Here is a 27,814-nt window from a genome sequence, read left to right as displayed (position 1 = left end):
GGATTGTGTGGGGAAACTTGAGGTTTATGAGCTGCTGTTTTGAAAATCCTTTACTGTAATGGTAAAACATCTACCCCATGTTCTAATATGTTTGATTCTCAGAGTTTTATTTTTGTTTACCGGGAAGCGATGCATGAATGTGTTTCCTTGAGGAAAGAGCTGCTTAAAAATGGCACATGTTAAAATTAGAAAGCGCAAAGAGTGCTATAAGTTTAAAAATGGAGCAAAAATGTCAACAAAAGAATGTGAGAGAGGAAAACATGTTAAGCAGGGAATGTGTGCTGCTGAGGATTAACTAAATGGTGTTGGGTAGATGATGCAATTATTTATCTCTTACACAAATCACTAAATCATTTAATCCCCTTTCACACTGAGATTCCGGAAAATACACGGATAATTTGTGCCGGGATTTGTCCCGGGATCGTTTGATTTTGGTTCATTCACACTGCCAGTGATTTTCCGGAATCTGTGAGTACGCTCACACACATCCCGTAAAGATTCCGTAAAGACACGCGACGTGTAATGTACGCTTTGAAAACATGTACACTAACACTACACTACACTAACGCATCGCGTACCGTTCCACAAAGCTGGCGAACGATCTCAGCTTCAGCACGGATAGTAAGGAGCTTCCCTGGTCTCTGCTTAATTCCAGTTTGCAGAAATTTTTTCGTCCTTTCTTTGTTGATGACGAACACAAACTTTCACGTGCGCCATCACTACGACACACCCCTTACGGCATTGGTCCTGGCTTTTGTTCACACAGGGCGCGTTCCGGGACTGTTCCCGGCAATGTTACTAGATCCCCATCCCGGCATCAATCCCGGGACGTGTTTGCGTTCACACAGAAGGCACTCAAGTAGTGAAGTGCAGTACTGGAGTACCTCAAGGAACGGTTTTAGCCCCATTTTTGTTTACTATTTATACATCAGACTTCCAGTACAATTTTGAACCTGTCACCTTAAGACATTTTCTGATGACTCAGCAGTTGTTGGATGTATAACAGACCATGATGAGGGTGAATATAGGGAGCTATTAAAGAGTTTTGTGGGTTGGTGTGAGATAAACGGTCTTAGGCTAAATGCTAGTAATACTAAGGAAATTGTGGTTGATTTTAGTAGATATCCTCAGCAAGTTGTATCAGTAAACATACGGGGGTCGAAAATTGAGACTGTAACATCATATAAGTACATGGGTGTATACTTGAATAACAAGCTTGATTGGTCTGATAATATGATACAAGCCTATAAGAAGGATCAAAGTTGTATTTATCTGTTAAGACGACTGAGATCCTTCAGAGTATGTCAGGTACTACTTAAAGACCTTCTATGACTCTGTGGTATCACTATCATCTGTGATCTTGTATGCTGTCACTTATTGGAGAGGGGGATTGTTGGAAAAGGAGAAGAACAAATGAAACGAGCTCATAAAGAAGGCAGGTTCTGTTGTAGGCAGTGTGTTACCCACAATTGAAAAGATTGGGCACTATAGAATGATTGATGAATTGGTCTATATAATGAATCATAATTGTCACCCCCTTCATGAAATAATTTGAGCCCTTGTTGAGTACATTTAGCACAATACTTATTCATCCCCGCTCTCACAAGGAATGATTTAGAAAGTCCTTTTTACCAACTGCTATTAGACTGTACAATCAGTGCTAACAAGTTGATAGATTATATTGTAGAACCATTTGGTATATAATCATAATGCCTTGAACTGATACTGGTAAATAATGGTTGTTGTTGTGAATGTCTTTTATTTATTATTATTATCGTGTGGTATGTGCTGCTGTGACATAAAAATTTCCCCTTGGGGATTAATAAAGGTAATCAAATCAAATGTGTGAGTGCAATCCCAACCTTTGTAGAAGCCCTTCACCCTTAGTACCTTTGCTAGCTGTCAATGGGTACAGATTTCCTTTCTATGAGAAACTGAGGTGACGCACAGCATATTATTTTGAATATTCAATAACACATTTGGTCGTATACTTGGACAGACAGAGGAAGGCTGTTGCCCGATTATAACTGCATATGTGAATGTTCTGACAGCTGTGGATACATGCACTGATCCTCCTCACTGATCTGAACTCTTTTTCTAAGTACCAAGGAAAAATCTTGAAGCACAGCCATGTGTGTGGAGTGAGTCATTTTCATGTGTTTGTGGGAGTTAGGCTGCTTCCTCTCAGCTTGGTCTAAACACAAGTTCAGTGTGCCAAAAAAAAAAGCTCAGGAGAGCTGAGATCTGCGTGCTGTGTGGTGACCTGGTGACCGCTCTCTTAGTAGCGAGGTGCATATTGAAGGTATTTTAGACATTACTGTTTTTTCCTGTTTGTGGATAGACTGAGTCACCAACAAGTCTAGACCAACCCACTACAAGAGCCACTGTAGAAATCTTTCAAACTTCATTCTTTAATGTCACACACTAAACAGTATTCTTCACTTTAAATGTGGTTATAAGTGGTTATTCCTTCAGAGCAGCATTAATGGAAACTTGAGTCTGAAACGTCACACTTAAAGGGATAGTTCAGCTGAAAATTACATTTCTGTCATCACTTCTGTCTCACCCTCATGTTGCTCCAAACCTGAATGTCTTTTAGTTGTCTTTGGAAAACAAAAGAGGATATTTTGAAGACTGTTTTTGTCCATACAATGAAAGTCAATGTGGTCCAAAACAAAATAACAATGGACCTCTTTTACTTTCATTGTATTGACAAACATTTTTTTTTCAGAATATCATCTTTTGTGATTCACAGTCAGTCATGCAGGTTTGGAGCAACATAAGGGTGAGTAAATGATGACAGAACTTTCATATTTAGGTGAACTGTCCCTTTAAGTTGCAAAGCATTTATATTAAAGGAGTTATTAATATTTTTATCTTATTTTTATTTTATTTTAGTATGTTTTATTAATAGTAATTTTCAGTTATTAAAAAAATATTTTAATAATTAAAATAATTTTTGTCCATTTTCTTTTTTTTTATATTTCTATTTAGCTAGTTTTTAGTTTTAGTCACCATTTTAGCACTTTATTTGTGCATTTAGCATTTATTTTATTTCAGTTAGTTGCTAAGGCAACATTTCCTATTTTAATTTAATCGTCTAATATTAATATTTGAATGTTTTAGCAACATTTCGATTAACAATAACAACACTGTAAACAATTGACTTGTAAATAAATAACAAAATGAATCTTTGACAATTTTTATAAAATGTGTATAAAAATATTACGAAAGGATTTGAGGCTTGGACCAAAGATATGAGACTTAAACTCCACGTCAGAGACTTTTGAAAATGTCTGACGCCCATAATCTATTATTATGAACCTCTCCAAGTGATCTCCAAGTGCTTATGTTGCTCAAAACTGTGATATTGCAGTTCAATATCAGTGTGCTGTGTAGGCAGACAGGCAGATGTGCTTATGTTGCTCAGTGGGAAAGTGTTTCTGCAGGAATAAGGCAGGCTCTCTCCTCCTCTCTGTCCTCCTGTGCTAACAGCTACGTGGCAGTCGTACGTCGGTCAGGGACTTGGAATGAGTTTTACTGCCTCCTGGACTTCTGCCTAGTCCACATCCAGATGGTTGGATGAGTTTTCTCTTTTTCTCCTGCTCTCTTTGGCAGTGTCAAGCTGCTTTGCTTTCATTGCTGCTGAAAGATAGACTGTTTCATCTTTTGAACCATTTTCTATTAAAATATCTCTATAGAGTTCCTGTCCTTCCTGACTCGGAAACCTTCGCTTACATAAATCTGACCAATGACCTCTGGATCATATGGGACTCTTCTAGTACTAGCTCCTCATCTTGTGGCTTTAACTTGGTATTTTATTGCTTTTGAAAATGGTTTAAACTTGGCAACTTGTCTTTGAGTAACAGCACTTGAGACACAAAAAATTAAAATATTAATAAATCAGACAATTTTTCTTTTCTTTTTTTCAGTGGTAGCTTGCTAAAAGTGACGGGCCAAAATCTTTTAAAGTTAATTGAATACATATGGTAAAGTGGATAAACAAAGTTTTTAATCTTGATTATGCATTAAATTACTTAATGTGGGTGTTGCGCACATATACATAATTCAGGTCTGTTCGAAGCTAAAGTCCTGTTCACACCAAGGACGATAACTATAACAATAAGTACCAAGTTTTAAAATCGTTCTAATTTTATGAGAATAGGGAGATCCACACCATGACTATAAAATAACAAAATAGAGGAATTAAATAATTGGAATCACTTTCAGAATTATTATTTTTTTCCAGCTAATGAATGATAAAAACATTAGCAGCCAATCAAAATCCACCTGATCTTAATAAATGGCATCAGTTTATATTAGGGATGCACAATATATCGTTATCGGCCCGATAAGAAAATTTAGCCGATATATTAAAGCCAATAAATAATGGATTATTACCTTCAGGCTGAGACACTTCAGATGTGGACCGTTCACCTTGATGGTTTTGAAGGGCTTGAAATATGAAAAAAAGAAAATACAGTTAAGTGCAACGAACGCAAGTCTGTCATACAGGCTATATTAAATTATAATGAGAACATTATAATTGTGTGCTTGGGACATGGCTTTTAATGGTGAGACTTTAATTTTTGCAATCAGGCTCTCAAAAAATATATAAAAATTTGAATTTAGATTTATCAGCCAATATACCAGTTATTGCCTTTCAAATATAAATAATTATTGATTATCGGTATTGGCCAAATTTTTCATATTGGTGCATCCCTTTTACTTTCAAACTATACACTTTTATCCCAGTCCTTCTGTGATAATTTGAGCTCTAAGATTGGAGCTCTACTTAAAACTCAAGGTGAAGTAGTTTTCTGCTTGATTAGTTAGAATATGTTGGCAATTGAAGATAGTTGAGCAATAAATGGGCCTAAAGGATACATTTCTCCATCTTAGTTCGTCTATCTGTCTAATTAGAGACTTGAGCTACTTTTCACCCCTGTGGTTTTCGGGAGCCTGTTTAGTTTAGTCTGAAATAGTCTGAGGTAACCATTGGTGATAATGATGCTGTATGGTTGGCAGAAAGAATGAGAAAGAACGTGTACAATTGGTCCATGCCTGTCTTCCTGCCAACGTTGCCTCAAAGAATAGTTAGGCTCCCAAGACCTGTCTGAATTTCCTCTGAAAGAATGGTATTGTTCAGGGCAGCCATTGCCTCATTTTCATATAATGGCTATAGGCCAGAGTTTTCTAGAGGAGATTTTTTCCTTCCCCATAAAGGCGAGTTGCCTGGGGCAGAAACTATAAACCATGATGTGGGTTCGTTTGGCCGAGCTTCATTGTGTGTGGATGCTGGACTCCACCAGCTGAGCCGGGCTTCATTAACATCAAATGTGTGAGGCTCCTTGATCAGATGTACAAATCTATTAACATTTATGTCTGACATATATTATGTCATATATTATATTATAGCTATTACATATATTATAGCCGCTTTTCCACCGAAATTACCCGGAACAATTTGTCCCAGGAACTTTTTTCCCAGGAACCTTTTTTGCCCCAGACCGGTTGCTTTCTGCGTTTACACCGCGGTCTAAAGTACCGGGAAGCTAAACTGCGCGCAACTGCTCCTCCCAGTCTGCGACGGACAGTAATCAGTTTTGAGCGCCACATTTATAAGTATGGAGGAGATTCAAACTGTGCTGCAGTTATTGGTTTACTAACGAGGTAATTAACATAACAAAATAGACGAGCACTGATACTAAAGCGTGTTCAGAAAGCTGGTATGCGTATAAAATTAGACAAGGTATGTTGTGAGATGACTGGGACGAACGCGCAAAAATTTCCTTTTGCGCAAATACTCTTAAAAAAAGCCTGAACCCCGTCTATCAATCATAAATAGTGACAGTCTTGTAAATAGTTGTTTGTTACCAACCTCAATGCGCTATTTCAATCCTGTTATAGTCAATTTGTAACATGGTTTGCCTTGCAATAGATGACAATGTGTAAACATAATGACTTAATATTAAAAGCTGTGGCAGAAAAGAGACGAGCACTGATAAAGCGTGTTCAGAGCTCGTAATGCTAACGTTAGATATAAAATTGTATGTTATCAGCTATTGCGGACATTGGCCGTGAGATGGCTGTGACGAACGCGCAGAAAGTTTCCTCTTCCACAAATACCCAAATAATAAAGCCTGAAACTCGTCGCCAGTCCCCCCGTTTTTTTTTATTAAATTCCATATTTGCAGACAGACAACTTTACTGCATGAAGCCACTTTTTAAAAGGGAGGTTAAAAATAAAGAAAATGCTGCGTGGAGTCATCCAACCAAAATGCGGCGTGAACACAACCAATCAGCTTGTGCAGCGCACAAGTCCCACCCCTGAAAGTTCCTGAACTTTGAAAAAGTACTACCTCGTGAGCAGGGACTATCGGAGGGGGAAATATTTACCCGGAACTTCATTTAGACCCTGGTTCCTGCGGTGAAAACACATCGAGTACCAGCCCAAAGTTCCTAGTTCCTGGGGAAAGTTCCTGCGGTGGAAACGCGGCTATAGACTCCTCTGCAATATTTCAGGTGGCTGTGATGTGGGCTTGCACTGTTGTGATACCCCAAAAGCAATCCCGTCTAGCATCCAGTAGGCTAATTTCTACGATTACTGGGATAAAATGTAATATGGTGAAGAAATAGCATTGGCATAAAACATGATCAGCCTGGTGATATTGAACAGCAGTCTAAGATCTATGCAAGAGCCTTGGGTTTTCATGACCTCAGAGGAATGTATAAACAGGAACAAATTCCTACACATGAAAATTTGTAAATGTTAAAGAGGCGTTGTGTGCAGCTCCAATCATTACTTCTGAAATCATTTGTATTGCTGCGTGCCAGCACCAGGCAAAGCTCTATCTGAAGCAATTCCCTGAACAACGGACTGTTTGGAGGCAAAAGGGAGATGTCGGGGGTGGGGGAAACTCCTGAATGACGTGGTGTGGAGCGAGTCCTCTCCTCAACTGTCTGAAACAGAGAGAGCAGTGTTGCTGCCGTCTGTACTGCCCATAAAGCCCACTGTGTGCTTCTATATATGTTGATTATTATGATAACCTATGTGGCTGGTGTAACAGCATCCTTTTTTCTCCTTAGGTTTCCACCTAGATTTCTATCTCACAGATTCTCAACATGAACCAGGTTCATTTGACTAGCCAATCTTGAACTGCACCTGTAGAGGAAACATCTGACTGGACAGTTGACAGTTTGCTTTTTCAATCCTGATCCTTAATACAATGCATCTGTGTATCAATGTAATTGTATAACTAATAATAATAATAATAATAATGTAATATGATTGTTGTTGTTGTTATTATAACCAAAAAATTAAGACAAATATGTTGCTATTTTACTGTAAAATAAACATTTTGTTTGTAGATTTTTTTTTTATTACAGCATTATTCAGTTTCCACCAAAATAAAAGCTTGATTTGTGAAGGTAGAACCAAAATATTCAGTAGCTAAATAAGTTTTAATTTTACAGTACAATAGTAATATATTTTTTGGGTTACAAAATTCAGTCACACTTCAGATTAGGGTCCAGTTCTCACTATTACTTAACTATTAACTATGACTTTTGCTTATTAATAGTTAGTATGGTAGTTGTTAAGTTTAGGTATGGGGTAGGGTTAAAGGGTAAGTTCACCCAAAAATGAAAATTTTGTCAGTAATTACTCACCCTCATGTTGTTCCAACCCCGTAAGACTTTCGTTGATCTTCGGAACACAAATTAAGTGTAGTGTAATAGCGTAGCGCGTCTGTGTTGCACGTCACCACGTATCACACATTTGACCAGCGTCGGCCAATAGTGAGCCTACGTGGTGACGTGCAACACAGACGAGCTACGCTGTTACACTACGTGAAAAAACTCGAGGCCCAGAGAAGGAAATGAAAAGTGGAATAAAGTCGTTATTTTTGTTTGTTTTTGCGCACAAAAAGTATTCTCGTCGCTTTATAAACTTAAGATTGAGCCACTGGAGTCACTTGGACTATATTAACAATGTCTTTAATACATTTTCTGGGCCAGCAAGTTATAGTGTCCATAAGCCTGTGGAAGAGTGATCCAGCACTCAGATTTCATCAAAAATATCTTAATTTGTGTTCCGAAGATGAACGAAAGTATGTTGGAACAACATGAGGGTGAGTAATTACTGACAGAATTTCTCATTTTTGGGTGAACTAACCCTTTAAGAGATGTAGAATAAAGTCATGCAGAATAAGGCATTCATATGTGCTTTATAAGTGCTAATAAACAGCTAGTAAAATCCATGCTAATAAGCAACTTGTTAATCGTGAGAATTGGACCCTAAACTAAAATGTCACGTAAAATTCATACTGATTAATTATGATTGCTGTTATTTTAGACAAATATGTTACTAATTTTACAAAATAACACAAATATATTACTGCTGAACTTTGTAAGCTACTGAATATTTCTTATCTCACCTTCACAAGTCAAGCTTTTATCATGATGGAAAATGGAATAATACTGTAATAATTTTAATACTGTTTCCTACACTAAATTCTCACAAAAGAAAAAATGCAATAATCAGTGTCAGGAAATTTAAACGTAAGAATTCATCACTGTAAAATCCTGCAGAAGTGAAGCATTTCTTCATTGGTTATATGAAGCACATACAGCAGTGAGCCGGAACAGAGACACCTGCCCCTAACAATGCCAATGTACTGTGCCACATAGAGTTCAAAGTTGTTTAAGGATTGTATGATTAACCAGCGTGTGTCAGTAAGCCCTGGAGCAACCTGTCGTAGTGTTTTCATACAACTGTCAGGAGTGATGTTGTGTAAGCAGGAGTGACCTGTCTCACTGCTAATCTAACAGAATGCTGTAAGGTTGATGTATCACTCTGCAAAGTTGGATCTGACCCACTGCTAGAACAGCATGCAGCACTACTTGAGTAAGTGAGGGTAAATGCTCTGTTTGAGAACGTATTGCTTTACAGCTGACAAAATAGATGGCCAAACTAGACCTGAATCCTAATGTTTTTAAAGGTGTGCGTGAATGAGGTGTAATGGCAGTTGACACATTCTACTAACATCTGCAGACTCCAGATGTGTAAGGGGGATGGAAACTAATGCCAAAAACGAAAAGCCATTCTGGCTTTGTGTTACTGTAAAAGCAGACCCCTAAACTGGTTCTCATCCAGCCCGTAACATTGTCTGTCATTGAAGTCAGACGTAATGAGAATAGGGTGGTGGGGCGGGAGGTTCTGTCAGATGGGGTGTGAGACCAGGTCCGTGCTTTGGGATTCTGTGCACAGCATCTGCTCCGCTTGTTTACCGGAAGAAATGTGGAGTGGAACCTTCTCTGCTGATGTTCCAAAACAGCTGGCTGTACTGGCCCTCCCAACAAAAACGGCATTAAATCTTAGTGTGTGTGTGTGTGTATGTGTGTGTGGAATTGCTGCACATCGAATGCCCAAAAGGATCATGTATAGTTTTCCTGGTTTCTCTAATTTGAGCCTGAATCAGTGCCCAGACTTGTTGCAAGCTCACTTTACCAACCACTGCCATGGGAGCGAGCTGAGCTCCTACGAGACCTTTGCAACGATGCGGCCGGGTCCAGACACACTGACTCCTCTATCACATGGGAAATGATGCAGGTCAAGCCAACTTGATCACTTTCCCACAAAGCTGACGTTCAACGGCTTGATCTCAGATGCCCTGTTGCCCCATTGGACGTTGTGGCTGGGTGATTATGCATGGAAGTGTTGTGTGCTTCGCTGACAGGGTGTAAATAATGCCCTGGCGCTGTCTCAATTCCGTAATGACTTTCAAAGCAGCTGCCGAATGCTCTCATTCACTGTATCGTGCCAACCTCACCCTTCAACACATGAAAAACTCCTCTCTCACTCACCTTACTTAACGGAATATTCCGGGGTCAATAGAAGTTAAGTAATTTACAACATCATTTACATCATCTCACCAGTAACCATATTTGATCCATTAATCAAATAATCTAACAATATTTTTCCAAGTTTACCTATTGTTTTTTTTTTTCGGAATAGTCGATGGTTAATTTACCAATAAATAATAACTGTAACTAATCTGTGTATGAACTTTTACCTAATGATATTATTTATGACGAAAGATAAGGAACGAACCATAGCGGTAACCATAGTGTCCATAAAACCGTGAAGTTTTTCAATGATTGACAGCTCGTTATTAAATGAGTCCATTCAAGGCATGAGTTTATCCATTAGTTATATTAAATAATCAACAACAGCGTTACATACTAAATGATTGGTTGAAATCCGGTATACATAACCAGAGAGCAGTCTTATCGTTTCACCAGAAGATCATGTTATGGCATTTTGATTTAAGAATTATTTGATTAAACTGTCTCTCGCTCTCTTTCTCTCTCTGCACTGGTCCTGGAAGCACTGTTGGAAAAACTGACTGTTGAGTATTACTTGGGATATTGGCTTCTCGTACTTAAGACTGGGTCCTCTGACAACTTTTCTTCTTCTCATAAGCGAACCACAGCTGTCATCATTTTGGCCTATTTAATGGATGTAAGTCAGTGGACCTCTAGAAATGTAGATCCACCTACTCGGAACAAGCCACAGCTTCTTTGGTGTTGTTTTCATGGACCACTTGCTTAGGCGGAAGGTGGTGCCAGCTGATGTTCCAGCAGTTTGGAGGAAAGCACGTTCTCTCCAAAAATATGCCTTTGAAAACTTTTGGGAACATTGGCTTTGGTTGCCTTTATGAGGATGGAGGAATTTTTCTACTGCTTCAGTGTGGTTGATTTGGAATGTGAATGTTTTTGATTAGGGCTGAAAGACTGACAGGGTCTGAGATTTTGTTTTTAACCGAGTAGAAGAAAGACAACGATGACTCTGAACAAGTGCCCTCATGGGGGTAGATTTAGAAGAAAAAAATGAAAGAAAAATACTGAGGCTGACATCTGTCAAGGCCAGGTCTGGACATGTCAGAACTCTGGATCATTTTCTGCAAATGACTGGTATTTGCTGGAAGCCAGGTAAGGGTCTGTAAGGTATTGCTGTGTAATAAGAAGGTCTTACATTGAAATTGTCACTGAAATGTCAATAGCATCCATGATTGCCATTTCGCTTGCATGCTGCTGGTGCTGCTGCACTCTTTGTTCTTTTTAAAGGCTCTTGAGGTGCTCTTGTGTTCAATCAGCCTTATAAAAATGCTTGTGTCCCAGGCTGGCTCCATGCACAGGGAAGCCTTTGTTCTTGACAACTCCCCAGTGCAACAAGCTGAGTCTGTCAGACAGGCCTCCTCTCTTCAGGTTTACGAGTCAAGTGTCCCTCAGTCTTGTTTATCTGAAGTGGCATACGTGTTGCTAACACTGTCAAAACATAGTGAGATGAGGTCTCTGGTAATTATTGACAGCTCTCTTGTAATTATTGACAGAACACAACTTCAATGGGTGTTTGATTAGCCTTAGAGATAGGACATTAAAATGTTTGCCAAATCGTAGAGAGCAAGTCAGATAACGCTTGAGGCTGTACGAACTCTCACTGCATGGATGTCTGTGAGGGGCTCTCAACTTAGTGATACATGCAGTTGGGTCAATGGCATAAAAATGAACTAAATAAATAAATTAATAATAGATTAACTTGGAAAAGGAGTGGAATTGACCCAGTTGCAGGTAGTTGAGGGTCCTACTCGTAGGAAGCTTTCCGTTCTTTCGCCATCAGATGAAAAGCTTCTTTTTGTCCCGCCCTGGCAATAAAATAGTGAGGATGAATGTGGACAGTGAGTGTCCTTGGACCCCCCCCCCCTCTTTCAAGTGTGGATATAAAAATCCACTACATCCTCCCCGCCTCACCTCTCCTTCCCCACGCATCCCATTTCTAGCAAAACCTTGCCCTGGGGCTGCAGCTTTTCCTGCAGGGAGACCAGTCGAGACATGACTTCGCAGCGGGGGGAGGTCTTTTTTTTCTTTAGTGGAGAGGAGCTTTAGCACAGAGAAATTCCTGTGCTGCCAAGACTCCTCTGCATAAACGGCATGTCATTACTTCAATTACAGGGAGCGGGTCGACTCCACTTCACTCCGCTCGGTGTGGGCCGCCCTAAAATAAACCCTTGCATAGTCTCTCATAGTCACTCTCTCTTTCTCTCTCATATGAAGTAAACTGTTCTTCTGTGTGTGGTACGTAGACTGCATCCATGCTGTGCAGTTTAAGTGGGCAGGTAGGCACGCTGAACGCGTACCTCGGTGCATTATGCAGGTATGCACGTGTCCGCCCTCAGCGTCTGAACCTGTTGAACTCCCTGGCTCGGTCTGAATGGGCGCACTCATTTAGCTCAGCCCTGCTCCGGAGAGACCTTATTACACATCTCCATCGCTTCTCAACTGAGCCTCTGTGTAAAAGCTAACAGAACTCTCCTGCATTCCTCCCAACCCCCTACACCCGCCCTTGCCCCACCTCACCCAGAGCTGCCTGCACAAAGGTGCTCTACTCTGGGGCCAGGCTTTCTGCTCCCCTCTTTTCAATACCTATTGTTGGGTGCAGGGAGCTTAATGGGAGACGTGCGAGAGCCGGTTTCCCACCAAATTCGAGTACCCTCCTGACTGCCAGAAGAGACGTGGTCAGGCTAGGTTGAGTTGGGGGAAGGTTCTCTCAGGTGCCCCCGTCATTGAGCTATTGGCCATTTTAGGACATGATGGTTGGTTGACTAGTTTACAGTTGTCCAAAAGTGACTTACCGAACATTTAATGTGCACATGCTATCAGTTCATGCATTTTGTCTTTTAAAAGACTTTTGTCTTTTAGCCTTTATTTTTTATAATATATTCATCCACATCGTTGAGCTGTGGTGCTCATGTGGATGATGCAGGTTCGAGTATGCCCTGCAACGTGCCCTAATTCCTTTTTAGCTTTCTCCTCTATGATTTCCTTTCACTTTTGACTGTCTCTGCTTAAAAGTGGTCAAAAATGAAAAAAAGAGGAGTATTATTCTGTAATTTTGTCCTTCAAAGGAAGCTCTTACTCCTCTTTTTGCTGGCCCACATTATATAGCAAGTGTAGTCATTCAATACCTATTCTGATGTCAATGCCTCTACAGAATATTCCCCAGGGTCCAGCTTTCATTGTATGGTGACACCTGAGAACATTCCTGTATGGATGTTGTGAACTTCTGTAAGGACAGAAACCATTTCACAATAGCGACTGCATTAAACCATTTAGTAGGCCAATGAAATGCAGATATCACAATCTTAGTGCACTTTACAGCTGAAAGTGTTCTTGCATTTCTCATTTGTTAGTCAGTTTGGACAAAAGCATCTGATAAATGATTAAATGTGAACATTTGAAAGGGCCCCAGGCTGTGTCTACAGCATTTCATGCTAACTGTCACCTCTCTTTATCTATGGGTCAAGTATGGGGCAGGTAGTTAGTTAATGAGATGCAGCTCTGTGCTTTAGGGTGCAGTGAGAATTGTGGACTCTCTCTGGATTCCAGTAGGTGATGTGCATACGGTCACTTCAAGAATAAATGTGTGTGCACCCCAAACATGCTTGTAGTCAGCGGCTGAACTTCCTGTTTGTGCAGTGCCCTCTTCTTTTTCTTGAGCCTTAAAAAGCACCACCATGGCCTGTGATTTTTGTGATGTGCTTATCGTTAAGATTTTCTTTCCTAATTTAATGGTTCTCAATATTATAAAAGCAAAACACTTGTTTGTCTCCTTGTCATGTTGCTCTATGACAACTTTCAAGCAGAAAGCTGAGCATTAAAGTTCAGTGTGACCTGGAAAAAGGTAAGTTGATGCTTAAAGAGATGCTGTTGCTATGAGAGACGGCTGTTTCCATGGTGTCGCTATTCGTTTTTCTGAAAACATCAGTTGTGAACCCGATTACCTGTGGTGTACAGGCTGTGGAGAGTCTTGCTAGAAAATTCCTTTCAGCATAAACCTATATAAAATACACACTCCTATGGAAGCATCCCACCTGTAAAAAACAGCTATGCATTTTGGATTTATGATTTATATGGTCTTCACAGCAACCACTAGCTGCTAGGTTACACATTTGTCTTATTATTGGTCTTGGCAGTTTATTATTTCGGTCTGCATGGTGAGCTGTGTATTTATTCATATGTGTGGGGGTCCCTTGATATAGTGACATTTTTGATTGGTTGGCAAACATCTCGCAGCCTGTTTTGGTACTATGATTGAGTGAGTTGTTATCATCGTCCAACTGTGACAAAGTGTGACTTTGGGCTCCAAAATGGGCAAACTCAATATTTTTCATCATATTAGACCTCAGTTCATCTTTCAATATCACCCTTAGTCCAATATCAACTTAATTTTGCTCTCTCTTTCAGTCTTTCCTCAGTTGTTTTTGAAAATGGATGTTTCAAAATGGATGGAGCCATTGGAAATGATACTTTGAACCACAACAGGCCAAATGCATAAATTCTCCAGAACACCCATACACAGTGCAGCTGGACGCTGAACCTCTGAGTACATCTTATACTCATTCCAGGTCAAATTATAGGTCTTTCTCTCCCATTATGCAGATTTCAACCCAAGCAGCCCATTAGAGGGAACACTACACTCTCTCCTGCTTTTATTTATGAAGAGTTTCATGGTTAAAGAGATGGTATGAATCATCTTCATGGTTGCTTTTCATCTATTTCTGTTTATAAAAGAACTCTTGTTTGCATTTAAACCTCTTTATTTACAAGATTTTACTGTCTTGTTTTTTTTTTTTTTTTTAAGCATTTCGTTTTAATGAAAAGAAACATTGATCAAACATTGAACAGGTATGGGCTTTGCCTCCAATGAGGGTATGATTTTAAAAAAAGAAAAAACTAAATTAATACAAAAATATATTGTTTGTATACTAGGGTAGGCATGAACAATACAGTAGGTTCTGCACTACCTGTCAAGAAACTCCCTGAATATTTAAATAATTTCTAATCATTTTAAATAACCAGCTAATATTCATTAAGAATAGACAACCTTTTATATTACTGCAATTAATCCTCCAGACTGGCAATATGTGGTAAAAAAAAAAAAAAAAAAAATCAACCCATGTAATGTTTTAAACTCTTTTTTTTTTTTTTTTGTGCAGTAAAATAAACTTTAAATAAGTTTATAATTATAATAATATAATGCTTTAGTGGATTTCTGTCACCTGGTGGGAAAACAAGCTCTTTTCACGTGTTTTGTTTTTGGATTTATTATAAAATTAATATCATAACAAATTTTAGCAATTTGAATGAAGTATGAAGTATAGCAAGAGTAGGAAAAGTCACAAAGTCTCATACAATTTAGATGAAAGGATTTTCATAAAATTTGACAGTGGATGGGAAACTGTCTTGAATTGCTCCTGCATCATAAAGAACTACACAATGCAGATATCATAACAATCTATCAATAAATGCACACACATTGTCCTCTGCTTTTGACACTGGCGCTGAATAATGCATGCTAAAATACGGGGGTGACCCGAAGCCTGCCACCAGTTTCATTTGATTTTTAAAAGGGACTGAGGTGATCACGAATTAGGGGACTGAGCCAATCACGAATTAGTGGGCATAGTACGGATTTACTGAACATTTTTTAGGAGAGCTGGATTGAATTTTAGGGGGGCCAAAGCCCTCCTAATATGGGCCTAGTGACGTCCCTGTCGTACAATAAATATTTATAATTTTTGTGTAAATATTTATTAGTTCATATATTTAATAGAAAAACACACACAAATGGTAATACAGTATTGAATATAGTATTGAATTACGATTAAAAAAATAAAACCAGTATTTCCATGGTGCTTTTTTGGTAAGAGTTTTGTCATTGACTTCCGTCTATTCTGACGCTTTTCAGCATCAGCATTCCTCTCAGTTCTGCCTGTCTTCTGTCCCTGCAGGTTCTTCTGCCTGCAGGAGCCAGACAGCTACTGAGGATCTTATTAATTGCTTGTGTGTGTCTGAAAGTGTAATTGGTGTTCTCTGAAGCTGTGGGTCCGACGTGGCTTTGTGCAGTCTGTGATTAAACGGAGCTAATAAGCAGATATCAGACAGCCCTGGCAAACGCTCCTATCTGCAGCCAGCGGGGCGCATACCTACAGGTAGAGCTCATGTCTCCCTGTGGCTCATTTTCATTTTTTCCCCTTCTTGTTTCTATCTGTCCTAATTTTGAACCTCTTCCTCCTTTGGATGCACTCTGTTGGGTTATTGGCTGACTGTGTCGGTTTCTTCATCTAGTCGGATCTTTTTGTGGTGTATTGTTGAGATGATCTAGTTTTCTTGTGAGCTGGTTTTGGGACATATCTTGTGGGCAGTTTAACAGAAGAGTAGAAACAAGGTAGTGGAAAAAGAGGCCATTGCTTCTCTGTTTACCATAGTGCTGAAACTAACAAAACAACCCAAGTTTCCGTGCCTATGGGCCCTCTCATGTTTCTGCTCTGCGTGTTAAGATTTGCCCTAATCTGAGTCTGTACCGGCTGCATCCACTACACACCACCTCACAAGAGCTTTTTAAACACTCTTAAAGGGTCATGAAACCCTAAAACACATTTTTGGAAACGTTAACGGATATGTACAGGTTGTACATCAATGAAAACAACAACAGCACTCATTATGTTATTTATTAAGGGAAAAGTGGAGCCATTTTTCGGAGCCATTTCATTCTTCTGGTTAAAAAAACGGAGTTCAGCCAACGTCACGAAATGTGAGGTATCTGTGTTAATCTGAAGTGATGATTGGCTGCCGTGGCTAGAGAGTATGCGTCTACATCATCAGTTTCTGAGCTTTTATTATTCATGAGAATGTACTCTTTTAATCCAATCACTTCGCTGTATTACGCATGAGATTGCATTACAACAGGGATTTCAAATGTCACAAAACACCAGCGCTGTTTGCTCACCTCTGTCTGTTCAGCTTTGCATTTTTGTCCTTCAGACAAGTGACAAGACAAGTGTTGTTTGCATACTGCTGTGAGACTACCAACAATATATAAAATACGACTGTAACAATATATAAAGGGGTCATGAAGTCATTTATTTTATTTTATGACTCCTGAGGTGCACTTATAACGTTAGTATGATTTTTACATCAAAATTTGTCATAAGAAATAAAAAAATTCTACCCTGATTTTAGCCCTTTTATTTGAACGCTCTGTTTGAAGGGGTGTGTCTGCTGTGAGACTTCAGTGTAAACGCCCACTGCTATGATTGGCTTACATCTGTGCATTTGAAATAAGTATTACATGTGGAACTCTCTCAAAATATTTTTTACTATACAGCTTTTGAGATTAACTAAACGTGCAAAGTGTTGATAATAAATAGCTACCAAATGGATACCAAATCCACAGTGAAATATACCAACATTCATATAGTTGAAAATAACCACTTTCCTAGCATTAGGATACTTTAAAAGGTAATTTAATTTAAATTTTATTAAGATTATTTTTAGTCCAGTGATGCTGTATCTCTCTTCACTCCTTCTCATCTTACTAACACACCAGTGGGCGGGGCCAAAGATGCAATGATGTAAAAGTAGGCCTTGATCTGTTTCTGCAGAGGCGGTCTTTCATCGTACTATTACGTTATAATGTGACAATCTATTAAAATAATTTCTAAAAACGTATTTGATTTCTCATTATAGTTGTTAGTTTGAGCCCGATTTTATCGGCCAATATAAGCCTGTCGCAGATATATCGATATCGGCGTATGACGCAGATATGCCGCCGATATAACTTCTTTTTTTTTTTACTTTTTTTTTTTTACTTGGAGGTTAGAGATGGTTGTATATATTTATGCACTATAGTACTCAAGTTGTCTTATGTCACAATATTGAATAGATACACAGACACTGTAAAACATTTTTTAAATGAATAATTTTTTCTGTTTCTGATTCTTTTAGTTGACACAATAGATTCGATTCACTGTTTTCTTATTTGATTAAAATGCAAAAATGTTTTGTTTTGTCTATACAATGAAAGTCAATAGCATCTAATGTTTTAGACCCAATGACTTTCGTTCTATGAACGAAAAGTCTTTTATGTTCTGCAGAAGAAAGAAAGTCATACAAGTTTGAAACGACATGAAGGGTGAGTGAATGATGACAGAATTTTCCTTTTTTGGATGAACTATCCCTTCAAGGGGTAATTAAATAGAGCACTAACTACCCAGAATAGCCTATACAGCGCACTGAATAATACTGTATTTAATTGTCCTGTCTATTTAGAGTATGCCTAACCTGGAAGTCTAATACGTGGCTGGTTCCTTTGGGATTTTCCTATGGGATTTTATAATGGGCCTTTTTTTTTAATTATTTATGAGTAAAATAAAGCCTGTGGTAAACATAACTTTATGATACTTTGACATTTTGTTCTACAACGTACACTGACTACACACACTCACACCCCAAGCTGTCTTATCTAGTTATTTCACGAGTTCACACTTACATATAATTTGAAGGGGTAAGTTTAATGCGTATTTGGCGTGCTGTCCGGAGGGAGGGCTCCGAGCTCGGAGTTCGGCCCGAACCCAGAGTGCTCCCCCCGTATGTAAGTGTTTTAGGACTAGAAGCGTGGAGAAGGGGTGGTGGAGGGATGCTGCAAAAACTGTCAATGGAATGAGGTGAGACTGCGGAGTATATATGCACCTCTTACCATTGATTGCTGAGTGCTCTCCACTTGTGTTAATTATCTGAACGTGCTCCTCCCGAACCTTGTTAATAAAACATCATTTATTAAAAATGTACGTTTTCAAAAATGAACATAACCGCCTAAATTCACATTTTCACTATGAGTGTGTGTAATTTACATTGTAGAACAAAAACTTCTGTTTACGCATAAATAAAAATACCCCATGGGAAAATCTTGAAGGAACCGGCGGTGAATTAGTATTCCAGGTTCTGACGTCATACCAGCACACACCACTCTATACAGAGGCAGTTCTAGGGAGAGGATTCACAGTAAGTCTATGTTCTCCTGCCTGTGCGCACAGAAGGACCACCTTTAGCTAATGGTTGAATCATCCTGTTGCTGAATGTCCTCTTCAACAAGCATGCTGAGCATGAGGGGATGACAGACATTGTTCATTATTTCACCCACACCCTCCAGAGAGTTTCAGTCAGACCCAATGACAGAACATGCCTTTTATGAGCATTTTAAGTCTGTTAGCGTCCCTGACTCCCAACAGCTGGTGGCAAAAAAAAACTTTTAGTTAAGAAAACCCTTAGTGAAAATTCACTTACAAATATAACTAAGGGTCGTCTTAGCTCGAGGGGTTTGTTGCAGCCAGGCTCAGAAACCTGGCATTGCAGACTACTTAAAAAATATAATGCTGAGAGCTTTTTCAGGAAATTCACTTCAGTTTGTTCACTCAGTAGTAAATGGACAATTTCCATTATATTTCTATGCAAATTTTGGGATATTGCATAAAAAAATGCTGGATGGAGGTACCGCTCAGTTCTTCAGAGCGTTTTGTAATTTATTACATTTAATGAAAGATTTACAGTTTCAACTTGAGTTAAAACATAGCTATTGAGCACACTTATTCCACTTTACTCGCAGAGTTTTCATGTTTGTCCACCACTAAACATAGAAAAATTTGATGATCGTCATTATAGGCCAGTCAAATTTTTCTGTAGCATCAGTTCTGGCAGGTCACATTAATCAACTCACATCAGCTGACTCTCAGCTGATCCACGTCTACCTATAGAAATACAACGCTTATCACTGTATACATAAGCTCCTTCAGTATTATCAGCAGTTATTGCGTTTCTCAGGAGCTAATTACCCTCCTCCATCCCCAGCTCCTCATCTCGTCAGTCAGGATTGGCATTCTGATTCACCCTGAATCAGACTAAAATTCTCTAATTATGTTGTACATTAGAATTAATTAATGATATCTGCAATACAGAAATGTTGGTTCTGTTCTGTTTACCCTAAGGGGGGTTATTGCTGCTCTCCCTGCTCTTATCCATGCTAGGCTGCATGGATGCACAGGGAGTTCTTGCCCAGAACAGAACCATACCTCCAATCTTAACTATATGCTAATTCTCAATCGTATTATTTCTTCCATCTTTATTCAACAGTCGCCACAATCGATTTATCTGAGAACTTCTGCGGGTGGCATAACTTCTTGTACAGAAGTACTTCAACACTGAAGTGTTGGGCATGAAGAGGAAAAGAGATCCAATCCCTGTGGAGCCCCTGTGCTACTTCTCTGTGTATTTGTACAAGACCATTGCAAGGTTGAGGGACTCCCACCACCGATGGATGGGAAGGACTTTCAAATAATCTATTTGAAAGTGTTCAAAGTGTCCTGGTGCCTCTGTCAATAGCTGTAACTGTCAGCCAATTCTTGGTGATGGAAGTCCTGTGGTTCACAACGGAGTCTGCTTTTCTGAAAAAAAATGATGATAGGCGTTTGTTTCTCTTTTCCCAAAAGGTTATAATTGGATGCATAATCTTTCCAAAAAAAGATGAGGAGCACAGGGGTCACAAGATGGCAGATCAGATTAGTATATCCAGGAATGTATCAACACCACACACCTGCATAGCTTCTGAATTCTCTTCCTCATCTATCAAGAAGCAAGTTCCTCATTAAATTCACTACTACATACTCTAAAAGTAGAGGAATTTGGATGCAGTCCCTGAGGTTTCAAAGGGTCAATGTGCTGGACAAGGCTGGGACATTTTGTTGTTTGCCGTCCGTCTGACCTGTTCCCTCAGCGTTAGTTTTCTCTTTTGTTCCTTTTTTTTTTTTGTGCCAATGTAGACTACGGAAGCTGGCTGGCATGTGACAGGAGGTACTGGACAAGAATGAGAGAGACAGGCAGACAGAGACTGGCTGTACTGCACGCCTCGCTGCCCAGACTGCCCTGGATTTAATTAGTCTGTGTGATATTTATGCATAAATAAAAGTGGGAGCTGCCATATTTGCTCAGTCTTGCAGCCCACAAATCTCTTGGCTTGTGACGGCCTTCCTAAAGCCACAGACATAAGAGCTGTGTTGCAAACCTTGACCATTGAAAGTCGCCGGGGACTTCTTTGTCACCTGTAAGGTATTCCTGAAGTTCTAAACCACAGCTTTGCGTTCCATTGATGCCATCAGGAACTTTCCGTTTTTGTCTTAATTTCTATGCTTGCGTCGTGTTGTGGGAGAGGAATGTTGTGGATGTGGCTAGCCCACATCTCATGTCATGTGATGAGGGTGTTAGTGAGTTGTTGATGTCCCGGGATAACATTTGGATGTATCGTCTTGGCAAAATGCATGGTACATGAATTAAGAGTGTGAGTTGTTTGTGAAAGACTAACTTTATTAGGTTCCAGATGAGTTGTGTTAGCGTGGTTGTGCAATCATGACCCACAGCTGGTCCTTTCCGCCAGGCTGTCAGGAAACAGGAAAGTCAGGGTGTGCATGACCAATTTTTTATTTATTTTTTTGCAGTGCAAGATCTGGACTGAGGCGCTGTGGCAAATCACCCACCATCTGAATTGGCTGAGTAGAGTGTGTGCACGCATATGAATGTGTGACCATACTGTACTTCCCTTATTGTCCTGCACAATGTTAAATATACAGTCTGCACCAAGCAGGCTGTAGAACAGGAAGTGGCTCAGTGTGTTTTGTTCTCAATGGGTGACAGTGATATTCATCTCCGGTTAGGCAAAGCACGACCCGTCATTCAAAAATCCCCTGCGCCTTCATTCAAAAACGCCTTTCCTTTTGTTTTTCCCCAGACCTGTGCAATTCAGCACAAGATCTGGAGAACTAGTTTTTGCACCACAGGGGAGACTCTAGCAGGGAAGGAAAGGCATTGGTAGACACTGCAAAACACAACACAACAGTCCAGTGAAGCCCTTAGCAACAGCACTAAGCTGTTACACACACCTTACTGAGGACTCTTGATGGATTTGAGGAGGATTTTTGTCACAATTATGTTTCGATCACAACAGTCATATCATAAATTTGGCATCTTTTAGCTTAAACAATGATCATTTAAATTCTAGCTGAAACTGATACGCTGTTAGTTTTCATGTGCATTAACTGAAATGATCTAAACTTCTTTATTAAAAAATATTTAAAAGACCAAAAGTTTTGTTTGCACAGCTCTGCATCATTACATGTACCCAGCAATTCACTTCAGCATCTGCAATAAACGATAAGGTGCTGATATAGATCATCCATCAGTATAAACCAATGTATTTTTCAGGCACACATCCAGTTAATGTCTTCAAGGCTAAATAAAATGGGTGATGACTCAGATACATTTCAGAAAGATTGGCTCTTTTAACTGATGGGACTTCCATTTTTGAGTTGCATTTTAATACATTTTTATCTCATTCTCCTCATACTGTCTCTGCTGTTGTTGATCTTTTTGAGATTCAAGTTCCCAGGCATTATGAGTGTGAAAGGTACGCTTACATCTTTTGCTCTGAGGCATACTCAGCCTGTTTTCGTCTACAGTACCCCTAATCTAAATGCCAATTAGAGAGCTGTGTGTTGTGAAAGCTGCAGAGGAAGCAGATTAAACAAATGTACATGCTTATGGATTCAATCAGCCCTTGTTTTTCAAGTTTAATAGGGGTTTTTTGTTACTCAAACTGGCTTGATTCATTTATAAAAAAAAAAACCTTGAGCGAAAGAGAAGGTGGCAGACTGCACAAGAAAGTGAGTGCTGCAAACAGAGCTGCTTTTTGTTTCTCAAATTGTAGAGGGAAATTACTGTGAAAATGAGGTAATGAACAGAGAGTAGTCAGAAGGCCAGGGTCTCATTCATATATCCAATCATGACACTCCTTTGTCTGTCTACACACAGACTTTGTGTATTTTTTTTTTTTTTTTATCACTCTGCTTTATTTTTGCATGTACAACTGTTGACTTCTAGGTATGTGAAAGTGGTGGAGGTCAGATAGCTGAATGGAACAGTTTCACAGACTCAGGGCTTTGGGTTTAAGCTCAGCTGGGCCTCTTTGGTCCCGACTGGCAGATGAGGTGACACCTCAGTGAATTATCGTCTTTTACGTCCTCTGTTAGATTTGAAAGGCAGTCCTCAGTTTTCGCTTCCAGCAGAAAGCCTGGCTTCTTCACACAAGGCTGTCTCTTATCCCACCACTTCCCTCAGCCCCAGCGAACAAGCGCCCGATTGTTGCAGCCTATCCTTGAAGGAATTTTTCAATTTAACTTTTTATCGTCTTTTGGAATCGACACCTTATTAATCAGACATTCTTTCAAAGAGGAGGAAACTTCAAGGATTTTACTGTCGGAACAACCTTCACAATGAAAATCCATGGCCGTAACCGCAATCATACCAGCCAGAGAACAAAACAAGATATTTCAAACAAAGAGATAAAAAGGCTACAAAGTTTATGAAATATTAGTCCGGAATTTCTGTAAACACAGCCATTAAGCTATCACAACCCATATCCATCTCATTGTAAGTTTCCACTGTAAGTTGTACCAATCCTAAAATAAATGCAGGCTTCAGTTTCAATGGAAATCCTAATTATGGGTGAGAGGCCGAGGCTTAGCATAGGCCCCATTAGCTGCTAAAGCAGGAGGGATCCAGGCATCAAAGCAGCTCAGCATGGGCCGCTCAACTGAACTAATCTCAGCCTAACCACCCAGCACTTTAACCTGTCGCCTGAGACCACGACTGCATCAGGGCCACTCTTCACAGCCCGACAGCTGACTGAATTAACTCCGATGGCCTTTGTTTAGTCATTTAAACTCATTTCCATTTCTTTCTCTCTCTTTTTGCTATCTCTTTCTTGCTGTTTTCCATCCATCGCTCTCTCTCAGAGTCCTCCCCTCAGCTCTCTGGGACTGTGGCTTGGCGGCTCTTAAAAGGTCATTAATTATTTCTGGTTAGCTGTAGGGTTTTTTCGCTGTGTGTGGCCGTCTGTTGGCCTGTCTGTCGGTCTCTCTCCTCCCTCCTCTATTTCATGTACTATGGTGTATTTCACAGCGATTCTGTCTGTTTATAGTTTTGACACATTCAGGTGCCAACTTTCCCATCCATTCTAACCTGCTGAATTGTCTCCAACAATAGCATCTTTTTTTAATTTCTGTTTTATGCTAAACCCTTAAAGGGATAGTTCACTTTGAAATTAATTTTTGATATGTTTTAGCTTACCTCAAGGGCATCCAAGATGTAGGTGTCTTTGTTTCCGCAGTAGTTTCAATTTTGATATTTTTAGGTCAAACCGTTCTTGTCTGTCAGTCATATAATGCAGGTCTATGGTCACTGTCTCAAAACACAAGCACAGAGTCCAAATTAAAACAATTCCCCACGTCCAAATGAAACAATTCCCCATCATAAGTACACATTGATGGCCAAGACACGAAACGAGCGGTTTGTGTGAGAAAACAAACAGTATTTATATCGTTGTTATCTCTTGAAAACAGCACATGTCCAAATGATCTGACGGCGCGGGCGGGTATAGATATATACATAGATGTCGCCTTGGCTACGGTTTCGTTCCAATGAACTGCAGTAGCGAAGGCGACATCTAGTGTATACATCTATACCCGCCAGCGGGCGGGTATAGATATATACACTAGATGTCGCTTGGCTACGGTTTCGTTCCAATGAACTGCAGTAGCCAAGGCGACATCTATGTCTATACCCGCCCGCGCCGTCAGATCATTTGGACGTGTGCTGTTTTCAAGAGATAACAACGATATAAATACTGTTCGTTTTCTCACACAAACCGCTCGTTTCGTGTCTTAGGCCATCAATGTGTACTTATGATGGGGAATTGTTTCATTTGGACGATGGGGAATTGTTTTAATTTGGACTCTGTGCTTGTGTTTTGAGCCAGTGACCATAGACCTGCATTATGACTGACAGACAAGAACGGGTTGACCTAAAAATATCAAAATTGAAACTACTGCGGAAACAAAGACACCTACATCTTGGATGCCCTTGAGGTAAGCTAAAACATATCAAAAATTAATTTCAAAGTGAACTATCCCTTTAATATGCATTTCCTTCTCTGTTGACAATATTAACTTAATTCTAATCTTTGAATCATATCATGAGTGATTCTATAATTGGAGATATATTTTGCATTTCAAAAAGTTAAGGATCACTAACAGAAATTCTTTTCAGTACCTTATTGAAAACATAATCAATTTTAATAATTCAATGCTTGCCAAACACAAGATTTTTTACTTTTAACAAAAAAGCGGATTTCTTTATATTATTTTTTTGTCAACTCTGTTACTGTCAATTCCGTTACATACTGTCAACATTGTTGCTCCACCTTGGTAACAGAGTTTGACGGTAACAGAATTGACAATTTTAAACTTTAGCCAAAAACTCCACTCGCTGGACTAAATGCTAAGAGCACATAGCACTAATGAAATCATGATTAAAAGACTTCTAAACAAACCACTGTGTGATCAGTGATATGGATCTAGTCCCCACTCTGCTAAAATACCAGATGCAAGAGGGATCATTCCAGGTTGATCTTCCTGCATTTCCAGTACAGTCACATTCTGTTCTCCTCACTGCAATTAGAGACATGTGTCTGTGAGACATCATCATCATCATCACGAAAGACTGGGATTGTGACTGGGCCTAAAGGAGGTCACCATCTGTTTAATCTGTTTACTCTTGTTTTGCCATGCCAATCTCACCTGATGTACTGCATAAACACAGAGCATGAGGAGTGGGCAAAAAGTAATGAAGGATGGATGGAAAGTCAAACAGAATAGAGAGAAGAACGGAGATGCAATGAGCATGTGGATGGACCACATTATTACACAGAGAAATAATCAGATTTATGCTGTCCTGGTGTTCACAAACATTTATAATGTCTTCGGATGGGTCTGCACCTCTCATGTAAATTGAACCAATTGCTGCCAAATAACTGTAGATTTATGTCTGCTTTTGTGGATCACACGAAACTAACCATTTAACATCAATGGAAGGAACAAAATGCATGGTAAAATTGGACATGGTGTGCTATCTGTATCCAAGAAGGACATTTTATTGGTTCTTGCTAAGGCCATTAGCGGAGTCATCATTCCGTGTTTTTAAATTTTTGTTATATATAAATATGTACACACTACCGTTAAAGTTTGGGGTTGTAAGGTTTTTTATTTTTTTATGTTTTTGAAAAAAGTCTCTTGCCAAGGCTGCATTTGTTTGATCAGAAATAGTTAAATCAGTAATATTGTGAAATTATTAACATTTTTAAAATAGCGGTTTTCTATTTTAATAATACATTTTAAAATGTAATTGATTCCTGTGATGGCGAAGCTGAATTTTGAGCAGCCATTACTGACATAGTCTTCAGAAATCATTATAATATGCTGATTTGCTGCCATTATCAAAGTTGATACAGTTTTTTTCAGGATTTGAGAACAACATTTATTTGAAGTGGAAATCTTTTGTAGAATGAGGAGCGTTTGTGTTGACAAATTTCTACCGGTATATCGCCCACCCCTAGAATGACATGAGGCTGAGTAAATGATCAATTCTGTCAACATTTTTGGTTGAACTATCCCTATCTCTATTTTCAGTCCTTATGAGGCGTAGTATTTTTTTTTTTGCCTTCCGGTGAATCATGTGCATGGGTCTGATGAAGTCAGGTGCTCTCTCTCTCTCTCTCTCTCTCTCTCTCTCTCTCTCTCTCTCTCTCTCTCTCTCTCTCTCTCTCTCTCTCTCTTTCTCTCTCTCTCTCTCTCTCTCTCTCTCTGAAGATGTGCTTTGACTTCTTTACGAGTGAGGTATCGAGGGAGGGAGACATTGAGGAGGTTGCATTCTGGTCCTGGGGGCTCCGCCGCATGTTGTGTCGTGTGTTTATGTTGCAAATGGGTGTGACCTTCCATCCAAAATAAAGAAATTGTGCATCCTTCATTGATGACTTGGTCACCTTTTTATTCCCCAAACTCTTTACTTTTCCCTCTCTCCTCCATTAGACCACAGTCACGCTGTCGCTGTACTAAACCGTTGGATCATTACAGACTTGCGCTAATGCTATGTTATCAAAACCAAGTTTATTGTTAGTGGTGAAATCACTCCATAATGCTATACACATTTCAAAACTCAAACTCTAGGGGGTGGGAGTCCACTTTCGTGTCGGTTACACGCTCTTCTCGTTTAGGAGATCTTCCCTCGGGCCATCCAACTCACAATGATACGGCTGTGCTCCACAGTTGGCTTCAGTTGCCTGCTGAGTCACTGCAGAGCATCTTCCATCCATTTATGCTTTAGCCCAGTCACTCAAACGTCACAAACCAACTAAAGATTGTGAAATCATCTCAAATAAATGAACACGTCCATCTTCCTCACAGCACAAAACCAGGCCAGCTAAAGAGGGTGTGTTTGCAAGTTTGAGATCATATGACATTATTTTGCAGATCTTACTCTTTATTTTTCAGTTTCATGACAGTTTGTTTCTCTCACTCTTCTCACAGAAAGGCAGTCCAGGAAAGTTCTCCATGAATGTACGTCACAATGATGATGACAGACCAGATTCCGCTGGACCTGCCGCCACCACTATTGAACGGGGAGGTGGCTATGATGCCGCACATGATTAATGTTAATGGGGATGGATCGCAACAGGTGAGCTTTACTCCGGATGATGCTTGAATTGTTAATGTGTACCTGGAATGGAATTTATGCAAGGTCACTTGGCATAAATGCCTCTGCCAGATGCATACATATAAATGCAAATGTAAGCTGCTACACATTCATAGACCAGGGATTTTTAAAGTTGTCGATACCATGATGGACCTCTAAATAAGATGATCCCATTTCAACAATGTAAAAAGTGTGCATGTAGAAAGACACAATTTGAAAACAGTATCAAACAATTTTTAGTATTAAATAACTGAATTAAATTTTTTCATTGCACTAGAAC

The 27,814-nt window shown here is 39.5% G+C and overlaps 1 protein-coding gene across 1 annotated transcript in view; it reads left to right on the top strand.

The window, feature by feature from the left end:
• fndc3ba (fibronectin type III domain containing 3Ba) overlaps nt 1-27,814 on the top strand; it is a 128,462-nt gene that overhangs the window by 7,875 nt on the left and 92,773 nt on the right. Inside the window, exon 2 of the mRNA XM_084412686.1 lies at nt 27,369-27,516. Within this exon, the coding sequence (XP_084268812.1) occupies nt 27,397-27,516 (120 nt within the window). The 5' untranslated portion in view covers nt 27,369-27,396. The remainder of the gene's footprint in view (nt 1-27,368; nt 27,517-27,814) is intronic.

This window comes from Rutilus rutilus (assembly GCF_951802725.1).
Source record: "Rutilus rutilus genome assembly, chromosome: 6".
Classification (NCBI taxonomy): domain Eukaryota; kingdom Metazoa; phylum Chordata; class Actinopteri; order Cypriniformes; family Leuciscidae; genus Rutilus; species Rutilus rutilus.
Note: the sequence above shows the minus strand (reverse complement) of the source record. Positions and strands in the feature narration are given on the sequence as shown.